Genomic DNA, 27,571 nt, shown 5'->3' on the forward strand with positions numbered 1-27,571 from the left:
AGAGTCTGGAGTGTCCTTCATGTAGGCTACAGTACTATAGGATGTAGTGAGGCCATGGAGTCATGATGAGGTTCTTGGACCACTTGAAGTTTTTCTTAAGAGTCAGTGCAGAAATAGTCTAAAAGATCTAGCCGCATGTGGTGAATTTTGTTTGAAGTTATTATTCCAGTCCCCTGAAAAACAATGTAACTGTCCTGCTTTCCTTTAGGACACATGAAAACCAACTGAGAAAGGCTAGTCCTCACCAAATTTCAGAACTATTTAAAGTAACCAAAATTTTGATAGTTTTGCCTCCAGAAAATATATTTGTAGAAAAACACAGATCTTATCTGCTGTATTTGGACAAACTTACAGAAATTTGAAAATATCAAAAATAACAAACTTGAGAAATGCAGTATTTTCACTAATGTAATATAAATTTTAAGTTCACCTGTTGTAAAGAAATTTCAAAGAACCCACAAATAGTCATTTTCTGCTTGTGAAAATTATCACAATAGCATACATTGATATAATATATGAAGAACTGAGAATAAATTATTTTTCTAATTACTATCTGTTTTTGGCCTGTAAGTAGTCATGTCTGCTCTGCAGCAGCATGAATTACCAGCCTGCCAATCTTCAGATATATTATCATCTCAGTTTTATAGATGGCTAGAATAAAAGCCATGGGAAGAAAAATGACCTGTGTAGGATCAGCATACTTGCTAATATAGAAAGCAAATTTAATGGCTTCTGCATTTCAGGTTTGTGCTTAGTTTATTAAACCACATTACTCCCAGTCTCTCAGTCTGTATTGCTGCAAGTACTTTATTTTTCAAATAGATTGTATTTTCTAAATGGAAGCCAAATTTAGTGCTACTAGTTCATTAAATCCCTGTAACAGTAGAGAGTAGAAGGAGCTGTGGGATGAATGATTGTCAGCATGATCTAAATAAAGACCCTCCTCTTCCTGAAAACATCTCTTTTTGGGTTGCTTCAGATTGCCACCCTGCTTTCCATTGGCAAAGAGCATTAGCACAAACTCTTTAGTCACTTTGCAAACACGGCTTGGCTTAGTTTGTAAAAATGATTTGCAATAGTTAAAATACCGAGCAGGTACTGGAAGAAAACAATGTGGTACTTAAACACTAATTGACATCTAACTTACTTGTCTGGAAATTTCTCCTTGCACAGTATCAATACAAACAATGCAAAAATAAAATTAAAAAAACAAAACAAAACAGGATCATAGTTATAGCTTTCTGCCAAGAATGTGATTTCTGTGTGTGACTTGTATAGATTTAGCCATCTAGTACATTAAAAGATTATTTTTATTAGCCTTTTTTCTTTTACAAATGTAGGTTATGCTGTATACTGCAGCTTTTCAAAAGCGTGTTTGAGTAGGAGTTAAAATGGTTCAGTCATTTTTTTAATAAAAAAGAAGCATCGGTCATCGTGTCAATACTCAATCACTTTATATAAAGATGGAAAAGTCTTGCAGTTTGGGGTTTAGGTGTGCTTTTCAGAATACTTCATACTATCCCAATGACTAATCTCATCGCCAGAGCTGCTGAGCCAGAGGATCAGAAGCTAATTTCATAGGCCTATCCCTTTACTGCTGTTCTCATTGCTATCCCTTGCTGACCCCAGGAAGGCAACAGGGAAAAAATAATCACCGAAAAAAACAGCGTGTAAGGTTACTGTGTTCTGTCCTCCTAAAAGGTGAAATCAGGCTTATATCATGTCCTGTGGGATCAAACTGGATAAAATCACAGAATCCCAGACTGGTTTGGGTTGGAATGGACCTCCCAGCCCATCCAGTGCCACCCCTGCCATGGGCAGGGACACCCTCCACTAGCCCAGGTTGCCCAAAGCCCCATCCAACCTGGCCTTGAACACTGCCAGGGAGCCAGGGGCAGCCACAGCTTCTCTGGGCAACCTGTGCCAGGGCCTCAGCACCCTCACAGGGAAGGATTTCTGCCTCACATCCCATCTCCATCTCCCCTCCTGCAGCTTCAGGCCATTCCCCTTGGCCTGGCACTCCCTGCCCTTGTCACCAGCCCCTCTCCAGCTTTCCTGGAGCCCCTGCAGGGACTGGAAGGGGCTCTAAGGTCTCCCCGCAGCCTTCTCTTCTCCAGGCTGAACCACCCCAACTCTCTCAGCCTGTCTCCATAGCAGAGGTGCTCCAGCCCTCGGATCATCTCCGTGGCCTCCTCTGGACTCTCTCCAACAGCTCCATGTCCTTCTTGTGCTGGGGACCCCAGAGCTGGACGCAGCACTGCAGGGGGGTATCACCAGAGCGGAGCAGAGGGGCAGAACCCCCTCCCTCCACCTGCTGGTCATGCTTCTATTTCAAATCTCAATTTCAATGACCTAACAAGAACATAGAAAAACAGTCTTCTCATAGAAAATGAAACCTTCCTTTTAGAACATTCTACAAATACTGAAAAAGGTGTAATGATATTTATTTATCTTCTTTACTAAAATATGTCAGTGCATCCTTAAGCACAAGTGCTGGATTTTTGGGCTGCCACTTGAGATACATCCACTATATGATACGACACGGATAATCCTAAATGGACATAAAGCACATCTGCTTTGGAACCAAAAGTAATATAACAGTGTCAACAGAGATGCAGAGCCAGGGAGGGAAGTTATGAGGAGAAAAGCTCCCAAGCTTTGGGCTCAGCACTCTGCTACGCTGCTGTTGACCCAGATCCTCCATATCACTGCTTACCTTTGGTTTGGTCATTCGGTTAGGTCATGTTTTGTTTTGTGTTAAATTTTGTTTTGTATTGAAACCTCACTTTCATATGTATGATGAAAGTTTACTAAGTAACAGGCGCGTTGGTAAGTGCTTTCTTGCACAAAGTCTGTTAATGTCCAACAGGTTGGACTATAATTATCACAACAGCCATGCCACAAATACTGCATTTACTAACATCTGCAAAATATAATAGTCATGTCAATACCATATATTAATGATTTACCAACCCCTTAGAAACTATGCATAAATAGAATCTCAGAACAGATTCTGCCAATTATCACAGAATTAATAGCAATTAATGATTACACCTGCTAAGAGTCCATTTGCCAAGCATAAAAATACCTTGCATGGGTGGCATTCTTGTACAAGCCAATGTGTTACCAAACATATTATGGTTTTTTGACTAGCAACTTCTCTTCCTTTTATGCTTATACTGGATTTTATTATAGCATTTTCTTTGCGTACCAAAGTTGAAGCCATGTATGTGTAATACTCAGATGTGAGATGAAGTCATAATATATAATTCCTTTTCCATTGCTTTCAGCAAAGTTTGGAAAGATTGCTACTACTGGTACTTTTTGTCATTTTCCTGCTAAATTCCTTTCAAATTAAGAAATTTAGTTTAGCCTCCACTCATTGCATTTCTGCGGTGAAGGCAACATATAATAAAGTATGATACAAAGTAAATGAGCTTTGCTGCCTTAATTCATAGTGGTAAGTATTATCTTCATTGTATGTTTATATTTTTTAATGGAGGGAAAAAACCCATATGTCATCACAAATTTTACATCTAGCAATGCAATTTTACGTGTGAGTTTACATTGAGTTTACATCTAGTTTTACATCCAGTAATTCATCACAGGTGAAGCTTAACCTAGGGCTGGGAGTGCAGTTACAAGTAACTGAATGCATATGCTTTGAGTAGCTCTATATCTGAATTCAGAGGTAGACCATGTGGAGCAGAGTTATCTAACGCCTAAGAGGAAGGTTCATCTGTATCTTAAAACTTGCCAGCTGCCTTCAGACAACAATTGTGCCTGTGCCTAGTTTATATTAAATTATATTTATAGGTATATAGTTATATAGTTATACATATATAGTTATATAGTTATACATATACAGTTATAGGTACTTGTGGGTAAACACAAATTAATATATATTTCTGTTACCCAGAAAATATTTATTGTATCCTAGACAATACAGAAACCACCTGAACAAAACCCTCACAGGCTGCTTGTAGCTTTGAACCACTCGTAAGGAAAAGCATGGAGTGACAGTGATGCAGGAGGTAGGTATGTGGAGATGAGAGGCTACGGTTTTCCACTGAGAGCACTTGGAGAAACTGGCTCGGCCAGTTTTAGGAGTGTCATTATATTACATTAAACTGAAGTTTTCCGAGTGAGCCTGCGGCAAGAACCACCGTCCCGTCCCGGTGGTGGTGCTGGTGGAGACACCATGCCCGACGTAGGAGCAGAGAAAGCACAAGCACGCTCAGGTGGTTACCATTTCCACTGTCCTCGCTGGAATGCGACGGTGAACATCACCCTTCGGACTTCTACATTCCTTAAATTATATGAATCATTAATAATTATGTGAAACAACACTGCCACACCAGGCTATGAGACTTTCAGTGCTTGCCTATATCACTGGGTTTATAGGCTTTGCGTTTGACCTGCTTAAACATAAAATTGCTTCAAAATCCACCTGCCTGGCAAAGTTTCCATCTCACTTCAGAATTTCCTACTAGTTCCCTCAGGAGATTGCTGTTACCTCTTACCAGGCTTTTCATTACTGGCTTATCAGCCCATCTTTTCTGCTAACTTCTGCAAGGAGCCAAAACGCTGTTACCAACACCTGAACATGCGCAGTCTGGTGGTGGAAGCCTAATTAGGTCAGTGTTCCCGATCTGGTCTGACCCGTAAGTGCCTCCAGGTTGGTGGAGCTCACCTGCACTTGCTGGCCCTGCTCTGCAGGCAGAGCCAGTGCTGCCTGTCGCTGTGCGGGCAGGGAGGAACAAGGCGAGAGGTCTTTCTCCCAGCACTGACTGGAGGAGGGATAATGGCAGAACTGGCAGCTGCTCTGCTGTGACTGGGGATGGGGAACTGCAAGGGAAGAAAAGTCAAAAAGCACTAGAGTGAAAGAAAAAAATAGCGAAGGGCTTCTTCCAGTCATGTGCTCTCTTCTTGACCCACCATGCGGCTCTGGAGTTGGCAGCTGTCTGTGTTTGCTTTACGTTGGACTTCGCCGTGCAGCCAAGACAGCTCTGTCAAACAATTTGGGTGGTTTTGCAATGAGAAAACACAATACTGCAGAGCCAGCAGTTATTGCCATACAAGGGTGCTGGAAAAGAATAGACAGCTATCTGCAGCCCTCGCGCAAAGAGGGAGACCTCAAAAGGACATATATTCCATGCTAAGTAATAGGGACAACTAAGCAAAACAAAATCCAAAACGACAGCTGAGAAGCTTATTGCTTTGAAAAATATGTGAAAGTCCATCCATCAACAGCTCCTTTAATTTTTTCCTCTTAAGAAATGCTCCACAGATAGCAGGAATGGGTCACAGAGCAGGTCATATCCAAATTCCTCTGTTTAGTGCCGCAAACATGCCTTAGGTCACTTCTGGCATTAAGTCACTAGAGAGAATTTCCAAGAGGGACAGTAACTTCTTGTTTTCCAAGTACAAGAAGAACCAACAGTTTGATATGTGTTTCATGGCTTACCCTATCTGTTGCTGACAATGGGTAGAGCTGCATTCCTGCAAAGTTCAGTCAGCATACCAAGGTACGGAAATCAAATGTTCCAGTTGCTTAGTTGTATTTATGTATGTGTATATATCCTTTGGTATTACATGGGTATGCATTGATGTACAATTTAGGTTTTTATAAGCAGAATCATAGGGAAATAACTAAAAATTACAAGGCTATTGCTCTCCCACTGATGTTCTTGTCTCAGAAGTACAGAGCGGTCCGGTCCCTCTTTAGAGTCAGCCTCAATGTTTGTTTCATTCCCTTTCTGTTTTCTGTAAATTTCCTGGGTTTTTCTGTTCACAGCTTAGAAGTGGTATTTCTGTCTGAGTCTATTTAGAAAGTCCTGATATAAATTTTTGTGCCAATGATTTTTCCATTAAAAAACAAAAAGTTGTAACCCACAAATGAAAATTTTAAAAAGCTTTATAGCTACCATTGCTAACAAAGACCTCAAAACAAAAGTTTCTAATACAAAGCTGACATCATATCCATATTTAATGTGAGTTTGTTTTTAATTTTAGTTTGAGTAATACTTCCTATGAAAAGAGATCTCATTAACTCTTGAGGTACTTTTTATTCACCCAGAGCTTTCTCTCCTTGCACAGACTGGGAGCAAGGATGGAGGGAGGAAAATCAGCTCATTATCTCAAGTCAGGAAGTGAATAATTTCAATGACAGACCCAAATATATTATTATACCTCCACCTACTCTTGTTCACCTACTTGCCAGATATGGAAGGACGTCTAGTCCTTGTCCTCATTTTTGCCCACGTTTCCCACGTTTCCCTTTTTTTTTTTGAGGAGCATCCCTAACCAAAACAGTGTTAACTTCCTGCTTTATAAATAAGACTTGCCTTCTGCTGTCTCTGAAGCTGCGGAAAGGCAGTAAGTATCTACAGTAATTTTCATTAAAATCAAGGGGAGTAGGGAATGTAAACTGCTGACAGTTTCCCATGAATATCATTTAGTAGCAAAGCCTGCTAAACAAGACTTCTACTTCTGAGACAACCAGAGCGCTCTGGCAAAAATAACTACTTCCTGTAGTAACTTCTACATCTGTTATTCTGGACATAAAACACATAAAAAGTCATTCTAAGGTACTTTCTGGGGTCAGTTTTAACTAAGGGGAGGTTGAAGATGGTGAGATTTATTTGGTTCCTTACAGCACTGTGTGGCTGTAGCTCTCTAACTGGCTGCAGCACCCCCAAAAGCTTTTCCCCACAGTCAGAGAATGCTGGAGTACACAAATAACTTATTCCCACCAGTCTTCCCCTAAAATACCCAAGCAGCAGGTATGGAAAATAATTATATCAGAAATCCACAACCTTTGGGTTCCCTCCAAGACAGAGTGTTTTGAAGGTTTCTTGCATTTATGGTGAAGTTGCACCAGTCAATTACAGCTTTACACTTTTATGGCACTGCAGCAAAATGCTGCTAAATAAATGGTCTATCCAAATTCTCAGCCAGATACCACAGAATAACAAGAAATAAAGAGATACAAATAGACATAAGAGAGATTATGACACTGAAAGAATCAATTAAAGGGAAAAAACCGCTGTTATAGGAATAACTCCTAGCCTTTACTTAACCCTTCATTTTGAGATTTTTCTGTAAGAGCTAGTGAAGGTTCAGCAATAAACACAAAGTTATCTTCTCTCTTTTGACTGTTCCTGTCAATGCTGACTTTCAATTCCCTGTTTCTTTTAACTCTGTGTATCTGCCATTAATACACATAAGTAGAAATTACTGCTTTAACAAAAAATCCCAAACAAACAAACCAAAACACCCCCCCCCAAAATAAACCCCACCACCACCCAACACTTTAATGTGCTGCAGGAATAGCACTTTTCTTTGGCTTTTTATATAGGTAAGATTGACCTGTATTCAGTGATGCTAGTTTGTATGGTCCCAGAATGTCGTTTCTTCAATTGCTAGCTTCCCTCTTGAGTATTTCTTTCCTATGCCAGCTTTCAGCTTGCTTTCAGATATAACTAGAGAGTTAACTGCTCTAACACCGTTAGTCAAGGGATCTCTTGACCTAGGGGCAGAGGTGACAAAGGCTTTTTCATCCATGGTTTCTCATCTGTGTGAGAAAGAAATCAAAACAGTAGTAGACTTAGATTGTAAGGTGTGAGCTGAAATGCAGGGTTATAAATGTTTACCTTGGAAAACAAATATAAGAGTAAATGTTTGCAAAATTTTGTAAAGCATATGTGCAAATTCATGACCTCTGATATTTCTAGGCCTTTACAGTCAATGTAGTTGGAAAATATGTGAGGAATAACATTATAGCTTTTGATCTTTCTGGTTTTTCTTTTTTAGTGTAAGGTCCATCAGTGGGCAAACAGTCTGTTTTTCATTGGTATGTGATCTGGATGCTTTCTGCTACCAGAGTGGTCCTCCATACAGGACAAAGCACAAGAAGAACCTAACGCAAAGAGGACCTCAAGGGATGCTGTCCCCAGTTTCTGTTACCCATGCAGGAAAGCAAAAATAAAAAAGGCAGAGAGGGAAAAAGCCATAGGCCTAGAAATGGGGCAGAGATGGGGAACAATGGGGTGATAGTCCGCTTTGTCTGCTCTTGGCTGTCCTCAGCCTCCTGCCACCATGTGTGGTTGGTGTGATTTACTCAGTCTCGCAGAGCTCTGCAGCCAGAGCTGCGGAGGTGAATTGCAAGCTGCTTCTGCGTGCTGACTCTCCCATGTTTGCCCTCCACAGATCACGCCTATCCCACTGTTTGTACCTTTGGTCTTTGACTCAGTGTTTGTTTCTTCCTCAGCTAAGCTGAAATGCAAAAATAGGGCTTCCTTGATATTTCCGGGATGACTACTTTGGAAGGAAGTAACAGACTCTTACTCTGGCCCAATCTGCACATCTGACAAGTTTGGCTAAGCATTTGTATTTTCAATGCATCTTCAGGCTGAACACCTCTCTCTTACAATTTGAATCTGTCCTCTTAAAACAAACAACAACAACAACAACAAACCCCAAAACGTTTTCCACCTCTCGCAGGGCTGAAATCAGAGGTACAAATGGCTGTTGTGTGGGAGTAGCTGCAAGTGTGCTGAGAGCTATGCGAAATATTTATAGTGAATCTGGAGTATCCAAGCAAATCTGCTTTTTAAAGATTTTTCCAAAGTTTGTGAACCTTTCAGGTAAGCCTGAGCCAAGTTTAGACTAAATCTGAGCTGAATGCAGTTTGCCAGAAGGGAATTTATGGCTTTGGCTTTGGTTAGAAATTGCAAGATTCAGCATGGTCTTGGCATAGTGGGCTCCGCATAAAGGGAAACTTGGCAGTTTAGACTAAGTTTCAGGTGTTATGTTAATATTAGGAAAATTTATTCATAATGCTGAAAGCACAGTTTTTTTATCATTATTACAGAATATACCCATAACCTGTTTATCTGTGGAATTATAACTTCACCAAAAAAAAAAAAAAGCACTCAAAATAACTGTATCGTAGTGCAAACCTGTAAATATATTCATAATTTAATGATAGATATATGAATGATTATTTTTCTTCATGCCATTTTTATGATGGCTTCTGTGTGTGTAAGTAAGTGTATGTGTTTGTGTATGCATGAGTGGTGGCAGTTGGTTGGTTCAACAAGTGGTCTTATGATGTTGCCTACCGAGATAGGTAGTTTTGCAGTCCTCAATTACATTTATTGTTACCTTTTGCTTTTGATGTTAATTTTTAGAACTTCAGCTGTAACTGAAATAAATCTTTTCCTACAGAGCAAAATGAAGAGTAAATACCTCAGGAAGCAAAGTGCGGAGAAGCAGTGATTGTTCCCAGTAGAAACTGTGATAAGAGAAATGATATGATTGATAAGAATTATAATAGTTTCATCAAAACTGGTGCTTAACGGCAAATAAACAGTCAAACCCTTGATGATGCAGAGCAGGTCCAAAGTCTACTTATTAAGTGTAATCACCACTTGGCAGGGTTGCACTGCTAAGGACATGGCTTTTACAACAGTGAATGCTAAGAAAAAGGGTTAGATTTAAACAGAAGGACCTGATTTACATTTCAAAGGTTAATATTTCTGGAGCGCTGTGAGTGGGAGATGTTAAGCGATGGCTTAGGATGTAGTATCATGTGACTCAGATGATACTTCTGTCATGGTGACACCAATAAAAGATCTTCAAGCTGTTCTCAAAGAAAAACATGGTTGAAGAAGATATGGGAAAATAAAATGTACATTAAAGTCTGATTTTTGATATCTAGACATGCACAGAAATGCTGTGCCTGCGATTTATTGTAATTATCACTGAAAACAAGGAAACTTGCAGGAGGAAATAGAGAATTATGTATGTTTTATGTGTGTCAGTTAGCATTACTAATGGTATTGTGCATATGAATATTCAGTTCCATGGTTAATTTTCTTCCAGAAATTATTAGGAAAGACAACAATATCAAATATATATCATACATTGTACAATGGCCCTGATTACAATTTCCTGAATGTGATTCCTTTAACATTATGAGTCATTTTTCGCTACATAGATACTAGCATCTTGAACATGGTGAAACATGCAAATTTTCTGGATTAATCAGACCAGTGATTTTCCCCAAAGCAGTAGGCACTTCTTAGGTAAAACAGTGTTAATCCACAGCAGGCTTTGACTGGCCAGTGATGGCAAACTACGTGAGAAAAGAGAAGTCCGCAACATAACAACTTCCAGTAAATTAGTGAAATCCCCAGGGAAGTTCACAAGACGTCAGCTAAGGCATTAATGTGCACAAGCATCAGCTAAGACCCTGCCACCAGCAGTGCCAGCAGCACCCGTGGCCATCAACACCTACCCAGGAAGGACGGTCTGACCATTAAACTGACAAGCAAAGGGCTTTGTAGGACTGGGTGCCAAGAGTGAATTAATGTAGTCCAGATGGAATAAGATTAAATCCAACTCTGATAAGACTAAAAAAAAAAAAAACACCAAAAAAACCCACCAAAGTGAAACTAATCAAAGCATAACCATCATGCAGAAATTCCTCTACAGAGACTACAGACAGCTAGTCTCAAAAGCTGATCTGAGGAAAGACAACCCTTCTGTTGGCAGAGACACCTGTTTGTGTGATTTTTTGGGTTTTTTACCACCTGGCACCAATAAATGCGTAACTTTGAAAGTAATAGTGATGTAGTAGCCACACTGATCTAAGGATCAGAATGATATGGTTCTGGACACTGAGGTCTTTTTGTGGTCTAACAGAAGATACCATTTTTCTTGAAAGCCTTGATTTCACTTAAAATATTCTCTTCTGAAAAAAACAACTTTCAGTGATATAGTCACATGATGATAAAATAATTTTTTCCAAATTAAAATAGGAAGTCAAAGAGTGCCTGTGTAGGGTGGACTGAATTTTTGTTAGTGCTGTACATACCCTGAAACAGGTTGAGGAACTGTTCAAATGGAGTGCTCAAATTGCTTTTCCTTACAAAAAGTCCTGCAAAGGTACTTTAGTTTTATATATAGAAATAACATTCCTCTAGAATAGTTGACATTATCTGAATCCACTTCTTGGAAAAACAGGTTTTGATATTTCAGGGTATCTCAGACATGGATGAAAATACTTGTGTGAGAAGTGTGAGGTATATTAGTTTGGCGCTTTTTTGGTTGGATTTTTTTGTTTATTTGTTTGGGTTTTAAATCTAATGCCTTGGTGTGTTTGTGTTTATTAGATCAGTAAAAGTCCTTTATTTTACAAGACCAATTTAAAATTATGAGATACAGTAGGCATTTTTGTATGGGATACAGTAGGCATCTTCATTTTCTCTCAGTGTGTAAAAAGGAGATGATGAAGGGGTTTGTTGATGGCCCACAGTCTGTTGTATCCTTTCTGATTACTATTAGCAGTGTTATCTCAGTTTCCGAATTTAGATATACTGTAGTGTCAGCACAGTTATTTGGAACATGCAGAATTAGAGGATAAAGAGGGAGAGAGACTACGAGTGTCAAATGTGCAATGAAAGGTTTCTATGGATCAATCCTCCAGGTTTGCATGTGATCTTATGAAGCATAAAATGTATTTTGTCCTTTTATTGAAGAAGCTGTGGAAGACTGTCCTTAATTTACTAGCTTCCTGCAGCCATCACTCTGCAGAATAAATAAATCAAGCTGTTGTATATGAGAATACCCCTCACACCCGTGCATGCACAGAACCCTCCCACAAATTATAAAATGTACCAAGAAAAACCTCCCTCCTTCTCCTATAGATAACTTCCCACAGTCTCTTTGAGCAACTTGTTCCAGTGGTTAATTACCCTCACATTAAATATGTTTTCCTTATATCCAGTTGGAACCTCACCTGTTTTGACTTGGGGCCAGTATCTCTCATTCTCCTGCCGTGCCCCTATGTCTTCTCAATAACCACTTCTTGCGTATTGGAAAACTAATAGCAGTTAATGGTTATTAATTCCTCTCTAAGCCTTTTTCATGTCAAAAAGCCCAGCCTGTCCTCACAGGTCATGTGCTTGAGCCCCTGACCATCTTGGTGGCCCTCCACTGGACTTGCTCAATTTCTTACCCATCCAGTGCTCTACCCATGCAGAAGGACAATGTCCTAACTTGGGTACCAGAGTGATGTGGGAGACCATGCTGAAAGCCTTGCAAAACTCAAAGCAGATGTGATCCACTGCTCTCCCCTTGTCCACTGGACCAGCCACAGAAGGCAATCAGGTTGGTCAAGTATCTGTAGCAAATCCAAAAGAAGATTGGTGAAATATCTGCCATAACCTAGAGCAGCATCCAGGCTGTTCCCACCTCACTGGCTGAAAAGGTCCCAGAGCTCTCAGAGCTTTCCTACAGAGAGTTGTAGCTGTGGTTTTTCTGGATATTTATTCCCTGACATAACAGTACAAAAAAAAGCAGATGTACAGACCAGCTTGCTGAGGTAAAATAATGAAAGCTTAATTGTCTTCCATCAGCATATATCAGTAAAATAACCAGCAGCCTTTACTGACAGTATCAACAGAACTTGACTATTTTCTGCCTTTCATACTTGGTCCAACTGGCAAGACCAATGTCTAGGTGAAAAAGTAAAGTGGTGCCAACTTGGCCAAAGTTGTTTATATGATAAACTCAGTGAAACATATATTACAATGCCAACAGCCTTATTTTTGTAGTACTTTAAGACTATTTTTACAGCATTAAAGGTTGAAGTGAAAAAGAATATAATGAATGTCAAAAGTGTGATGAAGGACAATTAAATTCTCAAACTAGTGCTTTTGAAAAAAACCGCTGACACTGTAAAAGCTGTGGTTGCACTGACACAACCTGAGTCTGCATCCTGTCCGTGCTTTTTCAGATTAAACAGCCTGGTAGTTGCTGGTGCTAAAATAAGCATGGGTAAGTACGACTTCATCCATGGTATCTTCATGTGTATGATCATTGGAACTCAGTGTTGTTTGAGCAGGGCCATTTGCCTTGTTTTGATTTCCCAAAATTCAGTTTCTAATAGAGATAGAGGGTAGTAAGAATAAAACCACAAACCCCTTCTGATACTTCAAACAAAACCACAGTGATGGCACAAAGGAATTCACCTCTACAGAGTGTAATCTTCTTGAGATTCTAGATTTGGATAGGAATATGGGTCAAAGAAGGTTCCATCCTTTTTCCAGCTAAGCAAGAAATCTTCCACCCAGCAACACAGTTCCTGTGCAGACATGTAACCTACTTAGCAGTGTTGGGTTTTGTTAGGTATGAGCTTCTGTTCGTAAGGCATTGCCATAGTATTTTACAAGAGTGGGAGAAGTAAAACTCCCAATTTTTGTTTCTATTAGCTAACTCAGCCTGCGATGACTCCTGTCCTTAGACAGTCAAATAACCTTCCCAAGTCTATGTGCTCGTTATGGAAGGACCCAGAGGAGCTGCCCCCTCACCCGTCTGCATCAATACGTGGGAGTTCTCTGAACTGCAGGTACTGAAGTTCCTTCTCAGCCTCGGGAAAAGGAGGGCTGCAGCAGGAGTGCCACACCAGGCGATGCATCTCAGGGATGCTGGCTCCTGCTGCCCAGGACAAGGGTCTGCATCTCTGGATGACAGCGAGGGGCGGAAGTGGTGGCAGCAGGGATGCCTTGGGTATCAAAATGCCTTTCTGTCATTCTAGTAGAACAGTAGTTCCTCAGAAATAGCACTGTCCAAAACACACAGAGAGTCAAAGTAGGACACCAGGCTGAGGTAAGGAGATAATTGTGGCATTTTATTCCATGTTTATTTGTTTTAGAAGAGTGAGCGCCACACTTGGGGCTGCACAAGAGAGTGACATAGCATGGGTCTTGCACGCCAACGCGTTCTGTCCCTGCGATTCTGAAAGACAGGGCTGTGCAGCATTTTCAGCTAATGGGTTTTCTTGAAAAGTACAAAACCACTTGAAACGTGTGTGCAACTTTTGTGGCTAGGTCCTCAGAGGCTGAAATGCCAGAGGCTGCTCTGGATTCAGTGTTGTCACTGTTATCTGTTCTTGGGTTTTTTATCCTTTTCATACACATTAAACGACTGAAACCAAAAGAAATCCATTTGCTGGTCCCATTATGCTTGACCTACATCACAGTCCTTAGATTTGTTTATAGAATAAAAGGACATTTTTGTTCCTTTTTAGTGTCTCTTAAGTGCAACATGTGTTTGCATCACTTTTTTGGAATATATTTACTTATGTGTATCACAAAGAAAGTTTCTCTCAGGTAACTGCCGTGGGTCCTCAAGAAAAAAAAAAATAATCTGGAAAAGCGGGAAAATGTTTTCTCAAAATAGTTGTTTTTAACACTTTTGTTTGCTGGTTTGCTGTTAAAAAAAATGCACACACAGAGCTGTATAACTTCATAGCAGCTGTATGAGAGTATTTCCAGCGTTTGACCACCTGAGACTGAGATCCCATTGAATCCCATTAACTTCTGTTAGGTGTCACTTTGGACCAGACTGTTTTCTCATATAGTTTTGGCATTAGAAATTACGAATATGTAGATCATGAAGTGCTGCTGCCTGTTTTATAGGGATGGAAATGAACATATATCTTGGGTATTTGCAGTCTCCGTGTATTTTCAAAATTCCTTCCATTAGGAATTCTGAAATATAATTAGATGAAACTCCTTACTATTTATAATCCAAGTTACTACTTTTGTGCCAATGGGTACCTTTCCAATAAATTGTTCTGTTTAGTACAATTGCTTTCAGGGGTCTAGAGGACAATGTGAAATACAAAAAAACAATGCAAGTGTAATTGTATTGCAGCAATCAGGAAGAATCTGGAAGCCTTATTTTTGTACTCTGTTGATTAACCCCTTCTTTAGTAATTATTGAACTGCTTGATTTATCAGTTGAAATCGATTATTTTCCCTCAGTATTAGTGCAACTTAAGAATTAGAGGAAGTCAGATTTCATATTCAGAATCACTGGATTTCTTTGCAAACAAAAGACATGGTTATAATAGTTTCCTTGGCTAAGTCTAAAGGTCAAAATTAGCAAGCTTTAAAGAGCTGCAGAGGCATACAGCAGAGCCTTTGTAGTAATCACAAATGATTACTACAGTAATTCAGTGCTGAATTAGTGGATATCAAAGAGAATCTAATTTATAATTACAACTTGGTATCTGTGACGGCAGCAGCACAGTTTGCATGAGATTGAAACTGGGGCAAGAATGCAAAGACCCAGCAGGTCAGTAAGGAAACAAAGAATTGTGGCTGGGGGCCAGCAGCCAAATCCTATTGTGAAGGTGGCCCTTAACCACATTTTCACTATTATGACAACTGTGAAACTTGAGTTGGTTTTGTTGTTGATGAGATCTTGGCTTTGCTTTGCAAGTGTGTGGATTCAACCAAATAATCATTTTCTATGACTTTTGGTTTGGGTTTGGGTTTTTTTCTGTGTGTGTGTGTGATTAGTTGGAGGCCTCAGGATATGAACTTACTTTTAACTTCCAGATCTCTGATGGGCAGTAACGTCATCTCTTATTTTGCACAGAAACTGGCTGCAGCCCTTTGTGGCATGGACTGCAAGTGTAAGTGAAGGCATCTGCTACAGCATTAGGACCTTGCCATGACTGCGTTCGAGCTCTGATCTAAACTCCCTGCATTTCACACACTGATGTTCTTTTTCTCTCTGTTTCAGGGTCTTTATGTCTTTGTGGTATATTTTATCCTGCACAACCAACTTTGCTGTCCTGTGAAAGCAAGTTATACTGTAGACATGAATGGGCATACAACTCCGGGATCGGCTTTTTTCACACATGGCAGTGGTCTGCCGGCTGCAGGTGGAGAGATCAGCAAGTCCACTCAGAACCTCATCAGTGCTATGGAAGAGGTGACAGTGCTCTATATTCGTTACCTTCTGTACTGAAAATGTGTCTGGAGATCTAAATGGCAGTACTGATGTGTAATATGCAGGAATTAGATGCTAATTATTATAGATTGTCTTTGGGGAGGGGGGTATTATTATTTTTTTTTACCATAAAAATTGTTATCTTTAGCCGTGATGATATTCTTGGAACTTACAATTCCCTGGTAACATCCTGTCTAGAGAATTTTGCCTTTTCTACTTGAGTCTTCAGTTTCTTATAGAGGCTTGTTAAAGTGTTGTCAAAAACAGGTCATGAGAAATCAAAATATTGAGTTAATTCTTTCAGTTTACTATAGGTCTTAGATGAGTTTTAAGTCTTTAATTTTCCAAATTCATGCTGTGCAAAACTTCTGGAAATTTTAATGGAATAGAATAATAAAAAAGGGAAGGGGAGGGAAGGGAAGGGAAAGGGAAAGGGAAAGGGATAAATTTTGAGGAAGGTGAAAGGGAGGAAAGGAATTTTGAAGGAGATGATTTTCAATTTCTTTGTTGCTGGAGCTAGAATGCTGCTAGTATCACTTTTCACTACCTGTAGTAAACCAAGGTGACTTTTGCTGCTATGTACATGTGCATGTTGATAGAGCTAGTTGAAAATTTTCCAGCTAAACAGTTTTTTGAGGAAAAACACTGATTTAATGGAATTGAAATATTTCAAGGGAACATGTCAGTTCTAGTAATAATTTTTATGGAAACCAACCTGCTCACCTGGCAGCTGTTTTGCCCATTTCTCTACCTACTTGTCTGCAGGTTTCTCTGGTTTTTAAATCTCCTCAGCTGCCTCCTGGCAGACCACTAAATTTATTCAACTTCTCAGCATCTCACTTAAGGTGGTGCCTGACTCCCCATTTTAGTGGACAGCAGAGCTTCTCAGCTCTACAGGTCAAGCTTTTACGTTCCTGACCTCCTAAACAGTGGATAAGCAATAAACCAAGAAACTATATTTTGATTATGCTAAAAATATATCTTTTTAGAGTGCAGTATTTTGGCTTTTCATCTCATTTAAGGAGGAGATAGATTTTCAAAACCACCTCTTTTCTCATCAACTGAAATTCTGATTTTTTGTGTAGCTCCAACTTATACTGAAGTGGTAGATGAACTACAGCAAAGTTGATATCAAAACTGTAGGGCTGTATACCACCACCAGAACCTTCAAAGACTGGCAAATTACTTTAAAATACTGTATTGGTAGACATGGGAAGCTATGGGTTGCCAACGGTAGATCATAAAATGGAAAGTAATGATGGTTACTGGCTATAGAAGGGAGAAGCAGAGTCCAGCACAGGAAGAGGCTATGGTAAGAAAGGAGTGAGCTGGAACCTGTCAGTGCTTTAAGTTAAAGTTCTCCATACCAGGGGCCAATGTTCAGAAATAGCAATATTTTTTTAACTTTTTGAGATAGCTAGGACTGGCATAACAAACACAAGGTTAAATGACTTGTATTTGGGTTATATATATATATTTTTTAATTTAAATAAAATAAAAATTAAAAAAATAAAAAAAATAAAAAAAAATAAAAAAATAAAAAAAAATAGCTACCTGGTTCACTGTAGAAGTGACAGAATAGCTGGTTCCAAAGTCTTTTGGTCTTGAGTTCAGCTCTGGTCATAGTTTCCAGTTTCTATAGTATAGTTTTGATGATTACTGCATTTTTGTGTCTTTTTAAACTTTGCAGGTGCCTGCAGACTGGGAGAGGGCATCCTTGCAGCCTGCTAGTCAAGCTAGTGCTGCCTTTAAGCAGAGTCCACAAAATGGCAATGTTTTCCACCCTTCTGGAGGATTTAGTACCAGCTCATTGGTTGCTGATGAGGAATCACAGGAGTTTGATGACCTAATATTTGCTTTAAAGACTGGTGAGTGACTCTTCTTGTTCTGCGAAGGTTATTATGTTGTTCTTCACGCTAATGGTGTCACCATTCCATGAGATTCAATTAACAAGAGCTGTTAATATAGTCTGATTGCCGTGAAAATCTGAAGTAAAATTGCTTTGCCTTAGACTGCTACTCCATGAAAAATATTGTGCCGGCTATCTAAAATAACAGAGAAGGAGTCTGCAGAAATATGTTTTAAGTCATGATGATAAGCAGACCTACAGAAAGCAGCAGCAGATTGGAAGCTCTGACATTTTTTCACAAGTGCTTAAATGGCAAATTTGCTGCTTCTAGACATGGGCTGTCTTGTCTTCTTTTCCTTTCTTTTTCAAATTGATATATACAGTATATGGAATGCCTATCTTTATTTTTTTTAATATATATATCTGTGAGAAACAGCATAACTTCATAAATATTAATTATCTCAATAAGTGTAAGACAAAATATTTATAAAGAATACATTTGGACCTGAAAAATAGTGTACACTGGGAAGATAAACTAGACAGACTTCTGCCCAAATGCAAGAGCAAGCTGTGGTGAGCTCACCATGCTGCTGGAGGACTGAAGCAGAGGAGGCCACTCTAGGTGTCCACGCTCAAACTACACCTGCAAACCAAAATATTTGTAATCAGATTTGCCTCAATAGCCTTGGAGTTCAAGTATTCCAAATCCCAGGCTTTGCCCTCAGTTATGTATTATTTTCCTGCTTTCTCACCCACTCCACCAGTGAAACTTCAGGTTATTCAAATGATGATATAAATAGATAGTCAGACATGGCCACAGGCAGCAGAAATGAAGGGAAACCTGATTCAATGATGGGTCAACATGGGAATGTCTGATAAGATGACCGCAAAGGAGGGCCAACTGATAAGACCTGGCAGACGCTAACCCAAGCCCACCTCCTCTAGACACCAGGTGAAATACAAATGGACTAGCCTGGTAGTAGGACATCACCTGAATGATCTTTGGGGACACCATCGAGCCTCGTAAGAGACAACAGCAAGGTACTGGTGACATAAGCAGGTTAAGTGCTCTGGCACCAATAGTTTCAGGAGTTTGCTCCCTTCAGCGACACCAAGGAAAAGAGCCAAAATTTTTGGAAGACTGGGAATGCTGCTAATGAAGGGGCAGTTTTATTCAGTATATTCATAATACTTTATCTCCTGAGCCAATTTCCATTGTAGAAAACTCTTCTAATTCTGAAGATAATTGGATGATGAATAACTGGCCTAGTGCTAATAAATACAAATTTTAATGTCACAAGATCTGTATTGTACCTAATAATTTTCCTGGTCATTTTCATAGACTACTTCTACTTTGTCATGCGGTTAAAGATTTTGGGCAAGGCTTTCAAACCTAGGTGCATGAGCTTACAGTTGCAAACCTTTTTTTTTAAGTACCTAAGAAGGTAGCTTTTACTTTTGTACTCCTTCCTGAATGTTTCGTAGGAGGCCAGATCATTCACAGATAGTTAATGGGATATGAGGCCATTCACGTCTAACACTGCCACCATCACAGACAGTGTTACTGCTTTAAGCAGCTCTGTTGACATCAGTTGGCCTATCTTCTGCAGTAAACTCTACGCACTGTGGAAGGCTGAGTCTTAAATCATGAAAAACAATCTAGGCAACAGCAGTAGTTAAAACTTATGGTTAATAAAATTCACCACAACTTTAGCATTTAATGATTTTTTAATAAATCTTCAAGCTCCATCCTTAGTTAATTTGTTTTCAGTCCTACTTCCTGGAAGGAAATAGGTCTAAAACCAGCTTTTCATTATTTTGCCTAAATTCTATTATTGTCTTCTTTATTAATATTTTATTATCATTTGTTCTTATGTGACTTTTGTATTAATGTGATTTGAAGCAGAGATTTCAGGCCACAGTAGGAAAAAAAAATTTTTTTTGCATTACTGATTCAAGTAGTACCTGACCATTTCACCCCAGTGCTTATTTGTGTGCCCAAACTATGCCCCCAGCAACATTACGGGGACAAAACCAGATGATTTCTAAGCCAAACCTGTTGTCCCATCTGGTTCCAGCCTCACACACAACATTTGAACAAGCCAAACTGAAGAGGTGGTGTTGAGGTTAGACTAGCTTTAACCACCGAAGTAAATGTTTGTCAGCCATTGGCTTAGATACAAGCTGCAGCTCAGCACATACTTAAACCAAAAAACGTGAGCTTTTCTGTAACTAAAAATCATATCTGTTTTATTATTTTCATCCAGATCTGCTCTCCAGTTCAGTTCAGTGCATGGCCAATGAGTCGAAGTGCTCATGATGGCACGAGGGAGGGAACCACGTGGAAGCAATAAAAAAGGGAGATGAGGTGGTGGAAAGTGGGATTTCTTCTCTGGCAGTACAGGCTCATGCTGCTAAAGTATTCACTGAGCTGTGGTCTGACGGGAATTTTATGATAGAGTTCAGCTAGCAGGCACTGAAAGGAGCCTGTCTCCTGGTCCCTCCTGGCAGCACGTTTCTTCTTACTCTCTTGCGTTGTTGCTTGTACTCACATGAAACCGCAACAACTCAGGTTAGAGACTTCTCCTCTCCCTCTTCCTCTCCTTCCTCTCCCCCTCTTTCTCCCTCTCCCCTTGCCACTCCACATCAGTTTGAGCACCAGTCCCAGCTCCAAGGAAGCAGTGGTCACCAGCAACGGGAAGATCAGCACCTCTTCTCTAAATAGGCTAAAATGCACGTGCAGCTGAGATGCCTTTTTGCTGCCTTGCTCTTGTCTGTCATTTGCTGTGAGTAGTCCTTCTCAAACCTTTTTAGACCAGGCTTTATTTCAGTAGGCTGAGATTTCCTCATCTCAAGCAGACAAGCCCCTGGGAGAGCAAGGAAAAGGTGTTTCGCACCACATTAGCTGTTTTTATCATGCCTAAACTGGGAGGTGTGGCTTTGGGGTATAGAGGAAGAACAGAAATGCTTGCCCTGCTATCACTTGAGCTTTACCTCTGATAAGCAGAAACAGAAACCTCCATTATCTGTCCTTTCCTAAAACTGTCAATCTATAACCAAACTCAGCCTTAGCCGTGCTGAAATATTAGCTCCCACTCTGAAGGCTGGCTGGGGATCAGCACTGATTAGCAGAGGAATATGCAAAAATGTCTTTATGCCTCTTTGCACTTCATCTGTCCTTTCTGCTTATGTAGTTTGGAGCTGTCTCAAGGTTATTTTAATTTATGCTGTAGCCTCAAGGTTTAATCTGGCAGCCAGGATCAGTGAGAATGGGGGTATAATCACGGCAAGACTAAAACCTCACTCCTGCCCTCCGGCCCCACCCTTGCACTGCAGCTGGCCACTCTCAGCAGCAAAAATGAAGGATGACTGGTGCAGGTTAGGGAAAAAAAAAAAAAATCAAACAAAACCCCCACAGCACAACTTTATTCTTTAACTTGCAATGGTTTAGTAATTTGCAGTTTGCAGAGCAGCTCCACAAATAGATGCGTTGGCACACTTGGTCTTATTGCTAAAGAAATGTGTCGTGGAACTGTGCACTTAGCCCTTGGTTCCGTAATCATTAATGCTGGGCCTAATTACAGATTAACCTGAAATACAGACTGGATCAGGTGAAGCGATACAACCGTATTTCTAGCAAATTGGGTGGACAACAGTGTACTGTTTCTTAGCCAGCTTTTATGCTAGCTTTATGCCAGCTTTGCATCACATGGCCATAGAATTTTTTTGTTTAGTGCAAGAAATCCAAAATCTGGACTTCTTATATCATAAAGCCATCGCCTCTGAATGCCTTATCAATTAATTCCTCCTTTCCATCAAATATGTTAATCTCCATACAGTAATATATAGTTAGAATTAACTATATCACCTCATCTCTTATACTGTGGGAATTTTTTTGAAGGCCAGCCAGCTCCAAAGCAGTTCATGTGAAGGAAATTTTATAGAATTATTGTAGGAAAAAAATAGTTTAGAGACATATCCTGCCTAATGATATGTGCTAAACTCTTTTTTTTTTTTTAATGTTTATGAATTTGGCTTGAATTATTTATTTTGTTGTATTTCATTTATGGCTTTTATAATGAATCAAAGGCTTAGCTTTTACTGAGAAGGACAATGATTTACTAATTAGTTTTTGTTAATTGCACTAATTAACTCTAAAAGTGCTGTCGTTTTGGACTAGATCTCATTTTTCCTCTGATTTCTTGTGCCAGGTTTATATTGATAAACAATTTAATAACACCATTGCCTTCCAGATTGTCACAGTCTCGTATGTTACTGTCCTTGAGGCTAAGGCCCAATATAGCAGAATTCGCTGAGGACATCTAATCTGGTTAGGGCTGGGGAGTTACAAAGGAAGCCAACAGAAGTAGATGGAATCTGTTCCAAAGCAGCAAGCTGTCCATCAGCTTTGCTCTAAGGCATCAATACCATAAATGCATGAGAGCTTTACTGATCTCTGAGCTTCCATCCATAGTCCGATCTCCTACAAATGCTCTTGTCCTCCCCCTTCTGTGATGCACAAAACTGAACCAACTTACTCCTTTGGGTGAGATGTGAATGCAAAGCACAGCAAAGCCTTTGAGAGAGGCCCAAACCCCTCCAGGGCTGACGATGACCCATCCCCGTAGAAAGTTGTTTGCAGAGACATAGATAAGAGTGGAGAATATCAGCCTAGAAGATGGTACTCTCCAAATATATATTGGGCAGTATCAGTGGAGGGTATTGCTACATCCAGATCTCAGTGTATTTTTGCTCTTAATAGAGGCATATGTGATAAACCCTAAATGAGTATTTTACGTGGAGAATACATGAAAAAATCTACTGTGTAAGTTAAAAAAACCTACATAAATGCAGCTATTACAATAATAATGCTATATAAACCAACTCATGATTTTGAGTCTAATACAACCAAAGTCTGCATATTTTAAACCTTGGTGTTACCACTGTAAGTTTAAGAATTAAGCATCTCATGTTGGGCATCCTGAACTAGAGAAAACATCTGGATTGAGTCCAGAGGAGGCCATGGAGATCATGTGAGGGCTGGAGCACCTCTGCTATGGAGACAGGTTGAGAGAGTTGGGGTTGTTCAGCCTGGAGAAGAGAAGGCTGCGGGGAGACCTTAGAGCCCCTTCCAGTCCCTGCAGGGGCTCCAGGAAAGCTGGAGAGGGGCTGGTGCCAAGGGCAGGGAGTGCCAGGCCAAGGGGAATGGCCTGAAGCTGCAGGAGGGGAGATGGAGATGGGATGTGAGGGAGAAATCCTTCCCTGTGAGGGTGCTGAGGCCCTGGCACAGGTTGCCCAGAGAAGCTGTGGCTGCCCCTGGCTCCCTGGCAGTGTTCAAGGCCAGGTTGGATGGGGCTTTGGGCAACCTGGGCTAGTGGAGGGTGTCCCTGCCCATGGCAGGGGGTGGCACTGGATGGGCTTTGAGGTCCCTTCCAACCTACACCAATCTGGGCTTCTGTGATTGGAAATTCCACATTCAGAAAGGTGTTCAGTGCAATATCCTGGAGACTGTCTGTCACAGGGCAGATAAATCGTAGATGGTGGCAAAGTGCCAGATTCATGCCCTGCCTTATCAATCTACATAATTTCTGTTTTGTAAGGGCTCACTTCACAGGAAAAAAGGAAGGAAGAGTAGCCAGTTCGCATATTCATTCAACTTCTCATTTGTGATTGCTCACAAATATGCTACCTATTGGCTGTTAAACGTGACTACATAATATCCAGGAAGCATTTTTAGTGCAATCTGAACTTTGTAGACATCTGGATGCCTGTTGGTGTCATTTCTGTAAAGTCAAAACCCTGAAAGAAGAATTAAAGTTGGTTCATGTAGCTTATTCGGTTCTATCTGTCTTACACATAGAAGTGCTTAGAAGATAAAAAGTCTCCTCAGAGATATGAGTATAGTAATTACAAAACTAACTCCACCTCCCTTAAAATGTTTTAGTGAAAGTTTGAGATAGCTCTGAGCAAGCAGGTGATAACAGCTGGTGTTCAAGGGCACGTAGGAATGCGATGATGAAATCCCTCAACCAGTAGATGTCACTGGTGGGATCTCTATGGGTTTGCAAAGCGAGCTGTGACTTTTCAGTTTCTCTAGTCCCTTGATACAAAAAGAAAGGAAGAAAGGCCTCATTTTCCTGGGTCTTTTTCTTAAAATAGTTTCTTCACAAATTGGGGAAAAGTAGTACTCCCCACTACGTACCTACCATCCAACTCTAGCATCTCTAGGGGAGTACATTCTTCTTGGGATCTGATTGAGTTTAACTTCTGCTCTAATCTGAGAACAAGCCGGACTTATGAACTCCATGAAACTCCACTGTGTAAACTGTCTTACCCTTCCCAGTCTGCCAGCTGTTTGGTAAGCTGGTATCCTGGTTACGTTTCAGCTCTGGTTCCTAAAAAGGATCAGCTCTTCACATAGTCTTTGCATCAGCAGCAGAACAAGGCCCTTGTAAACCCAAAGTAGCCTGCTTCAGTCTCTTGGTTTACCAAGCTCCTGATAAGAACCTCCGTAACAAAAAAAAAAAATCTCCTCTTACTTTGCACAAAGCACGCACAAAGCATGCATATATGTGACATTTAAGAATACACATAGTGTAATACCTTATTAGACCAATATCTAATATTTTTATAGTGACCAGTACAAGATTCTTTAAGAAACCCCATACTGAATGATTGCAGTATAGCCACCAGTAAGACAAATACCTTTCTAACCCCGACAGTGTTCACCCTAAAATCTGAAGTCGGGATGATCATATTTATATAACATCATTTTAATGTTTTCAATAATGTATTTTTTCCCTTTTTGAATTTTGGACCCTCTTCAACCTAAATAAATGTTTTGAGTGAATTCCAACGCTAACAGTGCTACATAAAAAGTATTGTTTTGTTTCTCCATTCAAACTATATTATTTACTTCAAGGTTATTACCTTGTTCTGCCGTCCCCAAATGGTAAATACAGCAGTCTGATTTATCTTCTCTATTACACTCATGTTTCCTTTCTAAAACAAACAGTTTTAGAGAAGATAAGGAAAAAACCCAAATAACTTGTTTATGCAATTGCTGTTTTTCCCAGAACTTTCAAGCAGCTTTTAGTTACTAAGACTATGATTCAATGAAAAATATAAATTTAAATCACTAAGTACGGCTTAATCATCTTCAGTACTCTTATAATCAAGTATTTTAATGATTCAGAGCCTAATCGTCTTGTATCTCTGTACGTTGACGGATTTTTACTCTTGTCATGCTCTGACTGTAATTGCTGGTCTCAAGAGCTTGGGTCATACAGGTCCAAGAGCAAGACACATCTAGTAGACGTCAATGCATGCACGTTCACTCAGCGACCCAAACACCAGAACCAGGTGTAAGAAGGATCATGGTGCAGAAACACACAGTTTTCACCTGGATGCAGTAGGTCTGGGTTCACACAGCGCTGCATCTGAGTTTGGCCCCTACCGGGACTTCTTCCAGACCTCTGCAGGAAAGCCTGCCTAGTCCTGCAGGTTCTTCTGCTCAGGTTCTCTGAACCAAGCTCCATATTCCAAGATTTCAGCCTGACTTCCCACAGCAAAGGAGTATACCACCACTGTCCCCTTTTCCGTATGTCTTTTCTGCTTGGGGGTTTGTGGAAGTAAGGGTGCTATGGCAAAAATGTGTAACAGTGGAACAATACAGGGCATAGAAAATGATGAGGTAACTCCAAATAAGTAAATGACCCTTATCTTGTGTTTTGCCAAACAAGCCAAAGCCTGGAATGACAGCTGAGGCAGAAATAAGAGATGCACTGTACAACTGATAGAAAGTCCTGAAAATATTTTTTAGTCTGAAAATGCAAATCACACAAAAATTATGTATCTTTACAGTAATTACTAAAACCTCCCCCACAAAAAATCCCCAAACTGCCAAAAAAGCAACAAGCTAGCAGAACTCCTGTGACAAAAGCATGGAGAAGGTGGCCTCCTGAGGTCTCTTCCAGACATGTTTTGGAAGTTTCCATGGGCTAAAGTCTAGTATTCTCTCACAGTAGAAGAAAAACACAATACACCAGCTTGTGCCAAATGTGGGTTTAAAGAATATTTAGTCAGCATCTTTTCTCATGTTGAAATTACAATCCTATTAAAACAGCTGGAATTATAGTTTAACAGGGAAATTGTATCATTAAAAATCAATTTTTCATGAAGAAGTCCTTGGAAATACCAGACTGTAACAGCCAGACCATGAACCCAGCCTAAGCCAGGCCTTGATTTATGCTCTTGTGATTTCAAGGCAACCTCTGAATAGCTATTGTACCATTTAGTGAGACAAATAAAGTGACTGACAGTGGAATGATGAAAAAGCATATCTGGATGGTACAAAACTACGTCAGATAAAGTTACAATCTGTGGGTTCACAATTGTAGACTAGTAGGAGGAAATTTGCCACATCGCCGTGGGGTAGGGAAGCATTTCAATAACCAGAATAAAGCAGAGCAGGACACAATATCACCATTTCTGTGTCGGGATTTCATTCTCACTGATTCTTTTTTTTTTTTTTTTTTTTTTTCCCCTGTTTGTTTCGCTGTTTCAGGTGCAGGTCTCAGTGTCAGCGATAACGAGTCTTGTCATGGCAGCCAGGACGGTGGCAGCATGGCTAACTCCCAGATCGTAGAGCTTAGAAGAATACCCATAGCAGACACTCACCTCTAACTCCACGGCTTGCTTGGTTTTTTGTTGGTTTTTTGTTGGGTTGTTTTGGTTTTTTTAATTCAAGCCTCAGTATTTTTATATTTGTACTTCCTTTTGCACTAAAACACTATATGAAACTGTGTAGTAGAATGCTGTGAGCTTTACCGAATGTTTAACAAGGAATGTTTGCTTGAGGTTCTGTATATCAGAAAATAAACTGTAAATTTTTCACAGTGGCTGAGCATCAATAGATACCATGGCAATCGGCCTAGATACGTATCTTGTAGCTAGATGACATATTTCACAAACTGTAGCTTTTTTAATTAACCTGTACGTGTAACACTGATTAATAAAAAACAATAGAGTCCGTTTGATACAAACAAGTCTGGTATTTTTGCTCGCTGCTTCTGGAGCTGGAAGATGATGCAGACGCCCTGTTGGACAGGAAATGTTTTTAATTACACAGTTGTTCTATAATTTCCTAAGCTGTACCCTTCCCACCAGTTTTTGACTACTCAAATCCATGAACTTTATAAATTCAAATAAAGACATGGTCTTGAGCCAGAAAGCTTGAAATTGAAATGGTGACATGATAAAATATGCAATGATCTGAAACAAACGGAGGGAAGGGGAGATGAAGGACAAGAGTGAAACCACTGGCAGCCACATGCTGTCGACTGCATTACCTTGCTGGTTTCATAATATTAAACTCTCTCACTCTTCTCACAGTCAGAAATAAGGGGGAATTCCAAAGACTTTAATTCTATGTTAATCTCTGTGGGTGCTACGCAGATATCCCCGTTCTGACTGAAGGGTTCAAGTATTGTATTATAAATGAGTTAGATCACTAATCTGGGGTCATAAATGAGCAAGAAAAGTTCCTTCCTTGGAAGAAAAAAATGCAGAGGAAGTATTTCAGAACTGAGAGGGGGAGGCAGGCTGATCTTGTAGGAGTCATTAACTCTGCTTCTGCACAGACACTCTGGAAGAAAAACACATTAAAGCAGGAGACCAAGGGAATTTTCCTCTGAACATTTCTGAGCATAGTATAGGAATACCGTAAATGAGAATGCAAGCCTTTCATACCTTCTTCAGGAACTTGCCTAAAGGCTAAATGCTGGGCAAGCTCTGAAGCTCAGAGCAACAACCTCTCCCTTTCAAAGGAAACTTTTGTTATGGAAACCTTTCTGTGAATTTTACTACAGTGATATACAAATTTTACTATATCTAATTACTTGCTGAGCT

The 27,571-nt window shown here is 40.0% G+C and overlaps 1 protein-coding gene across 1 annotated transcript in view; it reads left to right on the top strand.

The window, feature by feature from the left end:
* Positions 1-26,685, top strand: part of ADGRV1 (adhesion G protein-coupled receptor V1) — a 270,084-nt gene extending 243,399 nt beyond the window's left edge. The window contains exons 89-91 of the mRNA XM_054810881.1: positions 15,604-15,795; positions 17,504-17,681; positions 26,229-26,685. Coding sequence (XP_054666856.1) covers positions 15,604-15,795; positions 17,504-17,681; positions 26,229-26,347 — 489 coding nt within the window. The 3' untranslated portion in view covers positions 26,348-26,685. The remainder of the gene's footprint in view (positions 1-15,603; positions 15,796-17,503; positions 17,682-26,228) is intronic.
* Positions 26,686-27,571: the final 886 nt, after the last annotated feature.

Source organism: Grus americana, chromosome Z (genome assembly GCF_028858705.1).
Source record: "Grus americana isolate bGruAme1 chromosome Z, bGruAme1.mat, whole genome shotgun sequence".
Lineage (NCBI taxonomy): Eukaryota > Metazoa > Chordata > Aves > Gruiformes > Gruidae > Grus > Grus americana.